This window comes from Hyalella azteca, unplaced genomic scaffold (genome assembly GCF_000764305.2).
Source record: "Hyalella azteca isolate HAZT.00-mixed unplaced genomic scaffold, Hazt_2.0.2 contig809, whole genome shotgun sequence".
Taxonomy (NCBI): domain Eukaryota; kingdom Metazoa; phylum Arthropoda; class Malacostraca; order Amphipoda; family Hyalellidae; genus Hyalella; species Hyalella azteca.
The window spans coordinates 43,058-58,023 of record NW_025931145.1 but is presented as its reverse complement, the minus strand read 5'-3'; the positions used below and the strand labels follow the sequence as shown (position 1 = coordinate 58,023).

At 41.4% G+C, this 14,966-nt stretch overlaps 1 protein-coding gene across 1 annotated transcript; it reads right to left on the bottom strand.

The window, feature by feature from the left end:
* Nucleotides 1–927: 927 nt before the first annotated feature.
* LOC108669133 (protein O-linked-mannose beta-1,2-N-acetylglucosaminyltransferase 1) lies at nt 928–12,823 on the bottom strand. The gene is made up of 13 exons (XM_047880858.1): nt 11,823–12,823; nt 11,223–11,303; nt 10,932–11,048; nt 10,368–10,529; nt 9,084–9,147; nt 8,072–8,206; nt 7,398–7,689; nt 6,892–7,156; nt 6,383–6,501; nt 3,932–4,104; nt 3,468–3,622; nt 3,090–3,199; nt 928–1,954 (listed from the first exon to the last, which is right to left on the bottom strand). The coding sequence occupies exons 1-13, from the start codon at nt 12,279–12,281 to the stop codon at nt 1,768–1,770; spliced, it is 2,319 nt and encodes a 772-aa protein (XP_047736814.1). The 5' UTR covers nt 12,282–12,823; the 3' UTR covers nt 928–1,767.
* Between the last annotated feature and the right edge of the window lie 2,143 nt (nt 12,824–14,966).

The following is a 14,966-nucleotide window of genomic DNA, read 5'->3' as shown; positions in this document are numbered from 1 at the left end:
TAATTGTGCACAATAACCAATATAATACAATAACTCATCTATTTGTCCGTAAAATTCCAAGTTTCATCAAACTTTTAATCGATGATTAGGATAAATTACCAGGACTTGAAAATTCATTCGTTGGAGGAGAAGAAAAAAGCATTAAAAACTGGGCATTATTTAGCATAAATGTAATTTTTCTGTTTTTTTTTTATTTAATATCTGAAAATTTTACTGAAAAGATGAAAAATGGCGTTTTCTTATGTCGAAACGATCTTAAATTGGAGTGCCATGTTTCATCCATTTTATGACAGTTCACAAACTCAACAGCAGTCAATGCTTTGTCTCTTTACAAACTTTCCGTTAAACTACATCAGTGAAAAATATATATTCGTGTATAAACACTGAACTGTAAAGTTGGAACTTTATTGTGATTTCACATCGAACGGCTTTCAATAAAAATGGTGGAATTGAGAGTGAAAGCTATTTTAAACTGCAAATTAGCTTTTGAAATACTCATACTTAATCAATTGATTCAAAATAGCGCATAAAATGTTGATAAAATGACTTGATTACAAATTAAATTCAATAACCGCTTATTTCCATACGTTTTTTTAATATCCCTCTTACTCAGAACCGTTTTGGCCACTTTTTCAACAGTATACTATTTTTATCTGAATATCTAAATATATTCATGGCAAGGAAATGGAAAAAAGACCGGGAGAATGGAATCCGATATTCATCGAAATACGCTACGTTTTCAAATTAATATCATATTATTAACAGCCTCTAATATGCCTCATCATATGAAGCTGTAAGAGGCTCTTAACATTCGACTTGACACAGTAGGTTAATATTTAACAATTGAACAGTGTATATAACGCATTCAGGACGTGTGCACTCACTAATTACTTTCAACTTTCAAAAATTTTAACATTGAGCCAAAATTAAACGATTAAGGTCGTTTTGCCAACAGAAATAAATTTTTGTTAAAATTTCAAGGATTGGAGCACGCCATCAGCCTAGTACTGAAAAGTATGTAGGATTGCGACGCGAGAGGAACAGGGAAAGTGAGGGTAAGAGATGGGGGCTGCGTGGTTTAAGACTCATCGTCTGATAGGTGGCAACGATGTCCTCTTTCGTGAGCATCAGCAGGTCAGGAAATTTTGGATTCATCCGCCTGCGCAACATCGAGCGTTTGGGTAGAAACGAAAATGGTGAGGTCGTCAGGGCAAGAAGCATTGTTGGAGACCGGACAATCTGAGATGAAGTGGTCCAGCAGCGCAGATGATATAATAACCATTTGGGGACTGTAGTGTGAATTGCTCTGAAGAAGGGTTGCTTTCTATGTCAAGGCAGGACGTCAGACCGCCTCTACGGTATAGCAGCAAAGCCAGTGAATCGGAATGTCATGGAAATCTGAGTGCACAATCATGATGAGGAGAAGAGTGAGGTTGGCATTATTGACTGTTTTCGAGAGACGGATCGCCAGTGCCGCTGTGCCTGGCTGTAAGTAATCGTGAGTTGGAATCCTCCGCGTTCCAGTCCGCGATTGAGAGGAGAGTAGCCGATAAGGACCGATAAATAGCCGCCAAAGTAGGCAAGGATGGCTTACAATGAGCCAAGAAGGTGCAGCTCAAATATTTCGACTGGTAGGCAAAGAAGAGAGATGGGAGCTAAGCTTTCGTGGGCTTGTGGTTATGAATATTCATGAGTTCTTTCAGGTGATCTGAATTGAATCACTTGAGACTTCTCCGGAAACACCGAATACTTCTGAGTCATGTAGTCTTAAAGATTCGTGGAGTCTTCCGCGTTCATTAGGTTATTCAACATCATGGAATCCTGCGGGTTCCCAGAGTCCTCCTGAACTCTCGAGCCCTTCTTCTGTTTAACGGCTTCCGACAGTTTAGTCACCAGCGTCCCGTGGATTGAGCGACGATAGCGGAACACCGGCAGTGAGTCCGGCTTGTAGTGGCTGACGGGGAAAAAATATAAATCACACTCAAATGAAGAAATATGTACCAACCATTGTGCGTGAGGATGAGAGCACCTGGAGATGATGAATGCTGCAATCTGACGAAAATATTTTCATTTAATATGAGAATCTGATGCGGTGTAGTGGGCAAGATGTGATTGGTATATTATGATTGCCAATGACCTTCCCTGGTGCTACAGACCAGTGAAAAATTATGCAGTTATAGGGCTGCTTGCTGTATATAATAAGGATAAAACGCACTCAAAAGTGTACATTTTTTCGGCCCCTGCATGGGCGAAGATATATCGGTGCTCATCTCTTCCGCCCTAAAATCATTATCCTTCAATCGCTGACGCCGCAACCTCCATTTTTGACCGTTTATCATGAATTACGGCTGAATTAATATATTATGCTTAAAAACTAGAAATATTTCATGATATCACTGCTCAAATTTGTGTTATTATAAATTTAAAAGCCTTTGTTGAAAACCATTCAAGCTCGTCATATTTAAGATATGTACCGCTCCACAAGAAGAAGTAGTCTATTTCAAAGTATTGATTGTCCACTTTGAAGTTGGAAAAACCTACATTAAAGTGGGCATGGCCCACCTGCCAGTAGTTGATTTGAGTCTAGCCCACATGCAGGCCGTCGGTGTGCAGGTTCGACTCACCTCTAAGAAAAGGCCCACTCGGAAGAGGTGTGGTGCAGTACCCACATGTAAGAAGAAGTGGGTTAGCCCACTGGGTCTGGTGGGCTGCAGTACCCACCTTTAGGGAGAGATGGGGTACCCCACTAGGCCTGGTGGGCTGCAGTACCTACCTGTAAGAAGAAGTGGGTTACCACACTATAGGCCTGTTGGCTGCAGTACCCACCTAGCTGTAGGGAAAGGTGGGGTACCCCACTTGGCCTGGTGGGCTGCAGTACCCACCTGTAGGAGAGGTGGGGTAGCCCACCAGGCCTGGTGGGCTGCAGTACCCACCTGTAGGGAGAGGTGGGGTAGCCCACCAGGCCTGGTGGGCTGCAGTACCCACCTGTAGGGAGAGGTGGGGTACCCCACCAGGCCTGGTGGGTTGCAGTACCCACCTGTAGGGAGAGGTGGGGTACCCCACCAGGCCTGGTGGGTTGCAGTACCCACCTGTAGGGAGAGGTGGGGTACCCCACTAGGTAGAGGTGGGCTGGTCCTAGTCTGAGGCGCATGAGGCCGTTGTGTGCCTCCCTGATGGTGCAGCAATGGACGCGTAAACACTGTGGATATATTAATAAATAATAGATAATAAGGAAACACATAAACTATGTACAATAAATTAGTAACACATTTTATAATGAAATTGACTCACAACACAAGTGTTACTGAAAGCTTTGATAAACGTTGAAATTGTCCGCGTGTATACTTGTATGTTAGTGCAAATAAAATTTACTCTCATTACAATGTTGTCGATATTAGGTAAAGATAAATGGCGTTAGTTAACATAGTGAATATATAATTTATACGTTATGATAGACTCATACTGACCAGAGCCAGCTCCCCGAACACGTCCGACATGAGCTCGTCGGTGTTGTTCATCTCAAAGAACATCACTAGGATTGTTTCTGGGGTGAAGTCACCAACTGTGATGTTATCTGGCAACATCTCACGCACCCAGGCAACTTGTAGGGACGGGTGAAGACCTTATTTGTTTTTGATAGCATTAGTATTGGATTTTGTACCTTCAATAAAATTTTTGGCTGAATATTCATGCGCTGCATTCTCCGTTGGGTAATATTTTGTTGTATGATCAATTTTTTTGGAGTTGTTTTTTGGAGAATTTTTTAAGTTTATTTGGATCAAAAATCTGACTTAAATATTTTAATTTTATTATTTGTCATGAATTTATTTCCTTGCCTAACACTAAACTGAATGCTTTTAAAGCTCGAACGCAATTAATTTACATGGCTATTTTTAAGATTTTGGTCGAAATAAAAATGTATCAACACTACCTTCAATAATATCGGTGTTGACGTGCACCTCTTGACGTGCACCTGTTGACACGTACGGCAACAGAGGATCAACCGGCAACACTTCTGTACAAAACGAATTTTTGGACGGGTCCAGAAAAATTGCTTGTGAGAAGGCTTCGTGGATTGCCACCTCGTGATTCTCGGGGTTGAGCCTGGAAATTGGAGTGAAGTTGCAATTACAAAACTAATTAGAAGCATTGCCGTGAAACGACAGCAATTTTCTTTGCCTAGTCGAAAAGAATTAGCAAATGTGTTATTTATAATTTTTACGCAGCAAACGAAAGAAGCATAGCCATAAGTGTAGTTTTTTCTTCTTAATATAAATGTCGCGTTATTGAGGTTTACTTAAATTGCATGCATGTCGAAGGATATGATTATTGTTCTCACTCAATTGTGTTATGAATTATCATTGGCCAGAGCAAAACTTCGGTCGCCCCAGCTTCTGCTTATCCGAATCAGAAGGTACTGTTTTTCTGATATTGTTTGGATTACAAGATCGGAACATCTTCATGCAAATCGATTGGACCAGAAGAATATAGTAAATGTCTTATAAATGTAAAAATTATTATTGAAAATGTTGTCCCGATGAGGAGATATATTTCTTTTTAGAGAAAAAGTGCACATAACATTTGATCTAAAAATATGGAACTTTAATTTTATTTATAAATAAGCCTTGTTTTATGAATTTTCATTGATCTCGAATATTTGAGCCAACATTTCAAGAATTTCAACCTGATGCCCTTTCCATTATAATCAAGAGCTCCTTGTTGATGTTCTGCCAGTCCTCGAGAGCTGCATGAGACATTTCACTGCATTATAATCAAGTTACTCTATGACCTCAAGTCTCCTCAAGTCCCTCGAATCTCTTCAAGCCCCTCGAATCTCTTCAAGCCCCTCGAATCTCTTCAAGCCCCTCGAATCTCTTCAAGCCCCTCGAATCTCTTCAAGCNAAGCTGCAGGGCTTTGCACAGCAACGCCAACTCCGAATACGTTGAGTCTGAGACTACGACTAGACGAGCCAGGCTCACACCGCTTGCCCGGAACACTGACTTGAGACTTCTGTGGTGTATGGAGTAAATTGATGTAACTATTAATTTTTTCTCATATTAACAATATTATAATTCTGAGGTCATATCATAAATTTATTCGGACCTACTTTTTGTTATTAAAATAATTTTGTCTCACTGTAAAGCAGTGAAATGTGCGTTTATTTAAGTTAGACCCTTCAGAATATGTACCCTCAGCCTGTATTTTCTAAAGAACCTTCATGGGAATCACGAAAAACCCTAATAAAGATATATGGGGCAAAAGAAATATATCATTCGTATATCATTCCTTTTGTATAATAATAATCGAGTTTTTAAATGAAATCAGGCAAGAATTTCCGAGAAGTATTTACAGTAAGTATTTTCTATTTCAAGATTCGAAATTTTTTGTTGAACCGTCGCCGAATTGAAGATCCTGGGATTAACCCTCTTTATAAGGTACAATATATATTAATGCGTATCATAGAATATCATCCGACAATTTTATATCAATTTTAAGGGTCTTTCCCATCAACACTCATAGAAACGAGTGATTTTTGTCCAAATGGCAGAGCACATTTTGCCTTGCGTTGGTCATTCACAAATAATTTGGTCCTGCAAATGAGCACATCGGTGCTCTGTCTGCTCTCTGTTCGTGCTGTGGGTAAGAGAATTAAGAAGTAACAAATGCGTTATTAATAAATGTTAAAATAATGCGCTATTCATAACGGTTATATAACTAATGAAAAAAATATTCAGTCATAAGTGCAGTCTTTTTTTCTTACTACAAATGCCACGCTATTAAAGTCTACTTTTAACTGCTTGTTTTAGGAAATGATTATAGTTCTTACTCGATTGTGTTACGAATTATCCTAGGACAAAACAAAACGTACGGTCGCGCCAGCTTCTGATTACCCGAATCAGAAGGTACTGCTCCTCTGATATCGTTTGGAACGCAAGATCTAAAAATTTTCATGTAAATAAGGCCAGAAGAAAAACAATAGTCAAATAAATAGAAAAATTAATATTGAACACATTGTCCCGATGAAGAGATGTAGAACATATATGAGGAGATATATTTATTTTTAGAGAGAAGGTGCATATATCATATTTGACCAAAAAATCTGGAACTATATCTTTCTTTTATATTTACCTGATATTTTGAAGCTGATAAAAGTTTTCGGCTGAATTGATCGCGAATATATGAACCACCATATCAAGAATTTCAACCTGACGTCCCTTAATTGCATTATAATCAATGGCTACCTGTTTATGTTCTGCCAGTCCTCGAGAGTGGTGTGGGCCATTTCACTGCATTATAATCAGGTTATTCTATGACCTCAAGTCTCCTCAAGTCCCTCTAATCTCTTCAAGTCGCTCGAATCTCCTCTGTCCATCCACTCACCCGTCGATGTCGTATTCGGAGGGCGCCGCCCTGTTGATATTCTGCCAGGCCTCTAGGGCGGCGTATGCATACTGATCCAAGTGTAGGCCCGAGCTGCCGAAGTGGAAGGAGCGCGAGACCTGAGCAAGGGGCGGTAGTGTCAGGCCATATTTCCAATGCCGGTAATAAAATAATAAATTGAATCTCTGCATAATTTCCACACATGCACATTTACAGGAGGCGTGACTCTTCTTTAACTGAGATTTAAAAAAGACTTGCTTAACTAGGATCAAAAAGAGGGCGAAGATTAAACCCAGGGTCTGGGTCTGGGCCAGGGTGTGTGTTACGGACAGATTCAGCGTCACTAACATGGTCTAGAGTCCGGGGAGAGTGACGACTTGTCTGCCAGAGGCTGAGGGCGCTGTGATACTTAGCGGAGCTAAAGCGTGTCCGGGACTGTCACGTCCGACACTCATTATTGCAAGCTACCTAGTATCAATTTTGAACTAAAGGAACATTGATTATCTTACCTCAGGCACGATGCACTCGCGACCTCGTCGCAGGCTCATGTAGACGCCGATGTCCCAGTCATACGGCACACCTCCCTTGTTGATGAGCTCGACCATCTCGAGCAGGAATGAAGTTAGCGCCAACCACCCATAGTTTGGCATGCTGGCCGTGCGTAGGAGCCTCGTGGTGTTGTAGGAGTTGTGCACGTACGAGAGGTCGTTGTGGGCGCTCACGCAGTACAGACCTGCGTCAGTCTTGAGGAGGGGGGCCGTGGCAGCCATGAACCTGGTGAGTGAGGGATAGGATCAGGGTCAGGAATGTCAGTGATAGATATAGGGTCAGGAATAAGGTCAGGGACAGAAATGGGGTACGAGACAGAGAGGGGGTAAGAGACAGAAATAGATTCAGGGAGAGAAATAGGCTCAGGGACAGAAACAGGGTTAAGAACAGTAATGGGTCTGAGTAAAAAATGGGGTCAGGATCAGGAAGGGGTTCAGAGACAATATCTGGCGACACTTGCGCTCACATGAAGAAGTCAGGCGACACCTCGACGTCATCTTCCAGGAATATCATGGAGTCTGTTGCAGGGAAGCGTTCCAGGACGAAGGTGACGGCGCTGGAGTAGAGCTGAGCGATGCTCTCCACGGCGAAGACTTTGTCGTTGGGCAGCACGACGTGCAGAAGCTGCAGGGCTTTGCACAGCAACGCCAACTCCGAATACGTTGAGTCTGAGACTACGACTAGACGAGCCAGGCTCACACCGCTTGCCCGGAACACTGACTTGAGACTTCTGTGGTGTATGGAGTAAATTGATGTAACTATAAAATTTTCTCACATTAACATTATTATAATTCCGTAGTCAATATCATAAATTCATTCGGATATACTTTTTTTATTAAAATAATTTTGTCTCTATGTAAAGCGGTAGTTCATATCATAAATTTATTCGGACCTACTTTTTTGTTATTAAAATTATTTTTTGTTTTTTAAAATAATAAAGCGGTAAAACGTGCATTTATTCAAGTTAGAATCTNTAGGTGTGGTGTGTAAGTGTGGTGTGTAAGTGTGGTGTATAAGTGTGGTGTGTAGGTGTGGTGTGTAAGTGTGGTGTGTAAGTGTGGTGTGTAATTGTGTTGTGTATAAGTGTGGTGTGTAATTGTGTTGTGTATAAGTGTGGTGTGTAAGTATGATGTATATTGCTAAGTCCCACCTGGTCCCTGTAGTCCGGGACGTAGGGACGTTTGCAGTCACAAAAGTCCCCGTATAGCTCGTATGAGTCGCACAGCGCCCGTCTCGCGTCCCACGGCGGGTCATGGGGCCAGGCGGGACACAAATCTGGGCCCAGGGGACCAAAGTGCACATTTTGGGACGGTAATTGGAGCTTAATTTCACACAAATCTGGGCCCGGGAATTTTACTGTCCCATTTTTGGGACGATAATTAAAGCTTAATTTTACCTAATAATTTATTGCATGATAATTGGTGCGAATTTAGAGCAGCGGAATTCACCTTTGTGGTATATTAAATTACTTTAGAAAGCGTGAAGATGATGGAAGAAGGAAACGTAAATGAGGGAAGAAAAAATGTTGGTATAAATGAATATATGGGTAGTGAGAGCATCTGATGATACTGGATTTGCGGAATTTAAACGTCAGAAGAAGAGTATGTTTATTAACCATCAGTAAAGTAATAAGAAAGGATGGAAAATGAAAGAAAAATCCGCAGAATCAAAATTAAGAATGAAGAAAATATTGGTCTTTGACGAGCCGAGACTGAATTAATAAGGACTTTAATAGTCATTAATAATTAATAAAAAAGAACTTTAACAGCCCGTGTGGTGGATAGTAGCCACCACACGGGCATGGCTATTAAGATGCAATCTGTTGAGAATATACATAATATTGAATATTATTTATGGGTAATTATATTGAAATATGATTATTTACTGGAGAAGTTATATTACTCACTTCAAAACCAGATTACACTCACAGTGTTGGTGAATGAGAGTCTGCTGAAACTGTCCCCACCTGCTTCATGGTCTGCTGAAACTGTCTCCACCTGCTTCATGGTCTGCCGAAACTGTCTCCACCTGTTTCATGGTCTGCTGAAACTGTCCCCGCCTGCTTCATGGTCTGCTGAAACTGTCTCCACCTGCTTCATGGTCTGCTGAAACTGTCCCCACCTGCTTCATGGTCTGCTGAAACTGTCCCCACCTGCTTCATGGTCTGCTGAAGCCGCCCAGGCCTCCACGTGAAGCGCTGTGGTCTGCTGCTGCTCCTGCAACGAAGTGTTTGCTTATACACTGAGAAAAATGAGTTTGACTTTGTACGATTAGTAATGTAATTCTTGCCATTGTGCCGATCATCCTAACCCATTTCCCCCGGAAAAAAGCGTATCACTTCTACGTGTAGGAGGTGTGTCACTGTTTGCATATGATGACCCACAAAATTTCTGGGCGTACTCCCGACGCCGTTAATGCCAGCGGCGAATTAGGCGCGAAAGTTAGCAGATTTTGCATTAAATTTTGACACTCGTTAAATTCATTTATTATCTTCATATAAACAAAATTGAAATATTGAATATTGTAACCTGCTAGGTTACAAAATTTATTGTTTACTTATATAAAGGTGAATTATTGTGGCTATATATAACCTGCTTTGTATTCTCGGTTATTGTTTCTTAAAAACTGCATAAGGGCTGCGATTTTCCATACAGCTCAAGGACCAAGCAATTTTTCGTGTTATCCAACAAAGAAAGTAAGTCTTATTGAGGAGAAGCACCTGTATTCACAGCTCAAAAATATGCGTTAATATTTTGCAGCGAAGAACATTCCTCGTGCGGCTTCATTCGATTTGAAAATGTAGGGAAAAGAGATGCATTGCAATGATCCATATTGCCTGATGAGTGGGTGTTTAAAATAACATTCATGTTTTGATTAAACAACCAGTGAGAATTGTAGAGCTAAAAGAGATTGAAGGGCGCAAATGTTCACAAGGAATTGTGAAAATTGCAACATTTTTCATTGCTGGAGCTGTTAAGCTATTGTAAAATTTATTTGTAGATGAGAATATCAACGATTGGCAGGCAAGCTTGGCCCTAAACCCGGCTCGATAATCCCTACAATTTCAAAATTCTGAATTCCCGATTCCTATCACTCAGGTTACCTCGAATAATTCCAGTTATGCCGAATTCCATCATTGCCTGATGTCGAATCCATTTATCGATAATAAAATCGATGTTTAATGATTGAATGAATATCCGTTCAAATTCGCATTTTACACAAAACATATAAGACTCAATTGATTTTCGTTTCAAAACTTGGATCTTTAAATTACACGTATAAATAAACGAAAATATAGAAATTAAACTTTAATTTTGAATCAAATCCTTTCTTCCCTTTCCTTAAAGCATTTCATATTCTCCCACTAAGATTACATTTTCAAGTCCAGGTAATATACCAACATGATAAGTTTGTAATGATTAAAGGGGATTCTGACAGTTAGTTTGCTGGGGGCAGTAAGGCCCTCGACGAGGGTTGGGCCACCCTTGATGTAGGCCCAGAACCAGGCGGTGTTGGGGGCCAAGTGCTGGACGAACACAGACCCCAGGGCCCGCAGATGGCGCACCGTGGCTCCACTCAGCCCCTCTTGTGGTGACGGCTGGCCCAAAATATTTAACAGTTGAAATATAACAGAATGAAACAATATTAGTGAAGAAAAAAGTAATTTATATGATTAATACAAGCTAAATACCCTTGATTCTGTTTTTTTTATCTTCAAACTTGTTCACCTCTCTCTCAATCTGCCCATCTTACCCTCAACCCTGCTAGCCTTATCTTAAACCTTCGCGAAACTATATTATTGTGTTATATCTCATACCATACACACAGCGATCTATTCTCGCCACGTCCAGCAATGAACCACATATGGGTTGAAGCTTAACGAAGGCATCGTGGTGCATCATCCACTATTTTAGCCCTGCCACTATCTTTGCAATCAACCCTGCCACTAACCTTGCCACCAACCCTGTCAATAAACCCTGCCATCAACCCTCTCACCAACCCTAAGGACGATGAGCACGATCCTGCCGGGCTGGACGGCGTCCAGCAGCGCCTCCAGCGTCCCCGACAGCGCCCAGGGTTGCACAAGCTGGGGGGCCGCCAGCCGCTGGCCTGTCGCCTGCACAGGGTAGGTTTTTTGAGGTTGTTTGGGTTGTGAGGTCATGGGGTTATAGGGTCATAAGGGCAATAAGGTGATTGGAGTTATATGGTGTAGCGATGGTGTGATGAGGGGCTTGAGGTTGTGAGGTAATGATGGTGGTAGTGTCTGGCTGGGGTAATGAGATGGCGTCACCTGATGCAAGATGACCACGAGGAAGCCAACGTTATGATGAGGGTTGACTGCATCTGGCCTCGTCCCGTCCACGCTGAGTGTCTGCAGGGCGATGTAGGGGGATTTATGGTGATGTACTAACAAAAGAATCTCATAAAATGAGCTCACGCAGGAAGATGAGTAAATATTAAGTAGTTCCCTCCACCCGTTAGTGTTTATAGTTATTATGTATCATTGTTAATATGATATTAGATATTATATAATCATATATACGTATGTGGTAATATTTCGCAATACCGTGATTGTGATTAGTTGAAATATCGCGTCCGGTTATATATTCTGTAACTAGTTGGTACTTAAAAACCGGTCGCAAAATGAAATCAACTACACTACAGGACATTATAAAAAACGCCAACCTCGTTAGGTTAGAGTTATAGTTCGGTGTGAATAAAAGACTTTTTAACGTTGCTAGACATCTTTATTCAGTGGATAGGTCCAGCCGGGCCAAGTTTCTTTAACCTTTTTTACAATTTAAAAAATCATTGGGCACAAATTATAAAATTCCGGATAATTGGAATTATATCTATATAAATATTTATATATATTTTTTTCTCGCCCTACCATGTCCCGGGTTCTGATGGCGGCCCTGTTGAAGCTAGAGAGGCCTTGAAGTATGTGAGGTCCCCTTGATATCGGAGTCCTAGCTCCCTCGGGGGACTCCTTTGTTTCCCTTGTTATGTTCCCCCCAACATGGGTGGTCGGGGTCGGGAAGCCGGAGGAAGAGAGATGGGAATCGGGGAAGTGTGCGGGGATGCTGGGGGTGGTTGGGGCGACGAAGAGGTTGAGTGGCTGAATTTCGGAGGTTGGCGAGGAAACATCGAATATTACTGATGAGGTTTTGAGGTTTACTGCGATGCCCGCAGGTTTTATCTTTGTAGCACCTACGTTTGCAGGGGTGATAAAGGAGTTTGTTGGGTTGGTGATGGGGGTTGACAAGATAGCGGATGCTGGCCATGATAAAGACCAGAGCAGCGGCAGCAGCAGCAACGCCGCAACCCGCATCGCATGTATCGGGGTCATATACCGTGATGGTCAGAAGAGATCATCTACCATGAATATCTGTCATCATCGTCTACCGTGCTACTCCGATAGATAATATCATCTATTTTAATCTTCTACTGAGCGAACATTACGGATCTTTTATTCTTCTGTAAATATTCACTAAAGCTACTATCGAGGTAATGAACCTACATTATCTACCGTGATCGAGAGTCGGGATCATCTACCTCGTTCATCTAACTTGATTATCTGCGTTGATCATCCAGGAAGGTCATCTACTAAGACCATTTCAACCCCTTTATCTACCATCTTCTCTCATGCAGGGGATGAATTCGCCCCGTTTGTACCTGATGGCAAAATGGGGATTAATCTGTTACATCTTCTACGGGTGATTATAATGTATAATTTTATATAATATATAATTTGATATATAATTTTATAATTTTGGTAGAAATCGGGTTAGATTAAGCTCTAATCGGTAGAAATTTTGGTAGATTAAGAAAAAACATTCGTTCTTCACTACGTTCCACCCTCAGCACCGTTCGAGCGTCACCACGACCCACCCTAAGCACCGTTCGTGCGTCACCACGACCCACCCTCAGCACCGTTCGTGCGTCACCACGACCCACCCTCAGCACCGTTCGTGCGTCAACACGACCCACCCTCAGCACCGTTCGTGCGTCAACACGACCCACCCTCAGCACCGTTCGTGCGTCACCACGACCCACCCTCAGCACCGTTCGTGCGTCACCACGACCCACCCTCAGCACCGTTCGTGCGTCACCACGACCCACCCTCAGCACCGTTCATGCGTCACCACGACCCACCCTCAGCACCGTTCGTGCGTCACCACGACCCACCCTCAGCATCGTTCGTGCGTCACCACGACCGGCCCTCAGCACTGTTCGTGCGTCACCACGACCCACCCTCAGCACTGTTCGTGCGTCACCACGACCCACCCTTAGCACCGTTCGTGCGTCACTGCGGTATACACAGGAAAATTGACTCAATAATTTGAGGAAGTTCATTTATTTTCTCAACTTTCCTTATTCGCGCTTTTTTAAACTCATCGTCAGGTGGGAGCCTATTATCTATCACGACTATTATCTGTTTAACGCGTTATTGTTTCACTTGTTATGCTTCACTTGTTCTGTTTCATTTGTTTTGTTTCTAATGTTTTCTGTTTCACTTTTTTCTCTATTTCACTCGTTTTCTGTTTCACTCACTACCCGTTTTACTTGTTATCTGTTTTACTTCTTATATTTTCATTCGTTTCCTGTTTCATTCGTTACCCGTTTCGCTTAATTGTTACCTGATCTACCTGTTTCCTGTTTCGCTTGTTATCTGTTCAACTTGTTACCGTTTTCGATTTCTATCTGATACATTTTATTAAATTTAGTTTATGCAATCTGATCTAATTATTAAATTAAATTCTGTTTAGGTGTGCCTGAGTCTATTGTTAAGCACAGTCTAGGGCATGTGGCTTGACCACAATAAACTTATGGTTCTTAGATACGCGTGGAGACAAAATCTCACTCTAATTAACGATCAAAATCTCGTTATTTTCAGGACTGATTATTTAATACATATGACATCAGTAATCATCATCAGTAATCATCATCAAGTAATCATCAATATTTTAACATTTTATTATAGTGAAAATGCCATTGTATTTTTTTCTTTACACGCTTCTCTTGATAGCGTCTTTAATTTCTGTCAATACTAATGCTTTAACAGTGGAAGAAAATGAACGGAATCTCCAGAGTATATACGATAAGTACGGCCGTGGTTCAGGCGACAGCTGGCTGTCAGTTCTGGACGAGAGCTACGGGCATCACCACGACCCACCCTCAACACTATTCATGCGTCACCACGACCCACCCTCAACACTATTCATGCGTCACCACGACCCACCCTCAACACTATTCGTGTGTCACTGCGGTGCATACAGGAAAATTGTCTCAAAAATGTGAGGAAATTCATTTATTTTCTCAAGTTTCCTTGTTCGCGCTTTTCTTAAACTCATCGTCAGATGGGAGTTTTTTATATATCATGACTATTACATGTTTAACTCGTTATTGTTTCACTTGTTCTCTGTTTCATATGTTTTCTGTTTCACTTGTTATCGGTTTCACTTATTCTCTGTTACACTTGTTCTCTGTTTCACCTGTTCTCTGTTACACTTGTTCTTTGTTTCACTTGTGATCTGCTTCACTTGTTTTCTGTTTCAATGACTTCTGTTTCATTTTTTATCTATTTCACTGGTTTTCTGTTTCACTCGTTTCCTGTTTAATTAACTCATTACCCCTTTCATTTGTTATCTGTTTTACTGGTTTTCTGTTTCGCTTGTTGTAATTCAACTTGTTAACGTTTTCGATTTTTATCTGTTCACTTTATGAAATTATGTTCATGCAATCTGATCGAATTATTAAATTAAATTCTGTGTAGGTGCGTTGGAGGCGATTGTTGAGCACAGTCCAGGCCAACACTTTAGATTCAAAGATAAGCGGGGAGACAAAATCAAGGTATATCAAAATAAAATGAAAATGTTTCACTTATACGGCTATACGATTTCGCACCTAATAGTTAAATATTCGATAAGTTCATGTTGAGACAGAAACTCGAATGTATTATTACATATAATCCAACTCGGATGTTCTCCCAAAATTGGAATTTTATTCACTTCAGAGCGGAACCAATTCGGTT

What these genes read in the sequence shown, in the direction of transcription:
- LOC108669133 (XM_047880858.1), bottom strand. Translation starts at nt 12,281, where the DNA reads ATGACCCCGATACATGCGATGCGGGTTGCGGCGTTGCTGCTGCTGCCG. An exon ending in TCGTGGTCATCTTGCATCAG is followed by an intron (nt 11,049 to 11,222) that starts GTGACGCCATCT and finishes TACCCTGTGCAG; the next exon opens with GCGACAGGCCAGCGGCTGGC. An exon ending in GTGTCGCCTGACTTCTTCAT is followed by an intron (nt 7,157 to 7,397) that starts GTGAGCGCAAGT and finishes CTCACTCACCAG; the next exon opens with GTTCATGGCTGCCACGGCCC.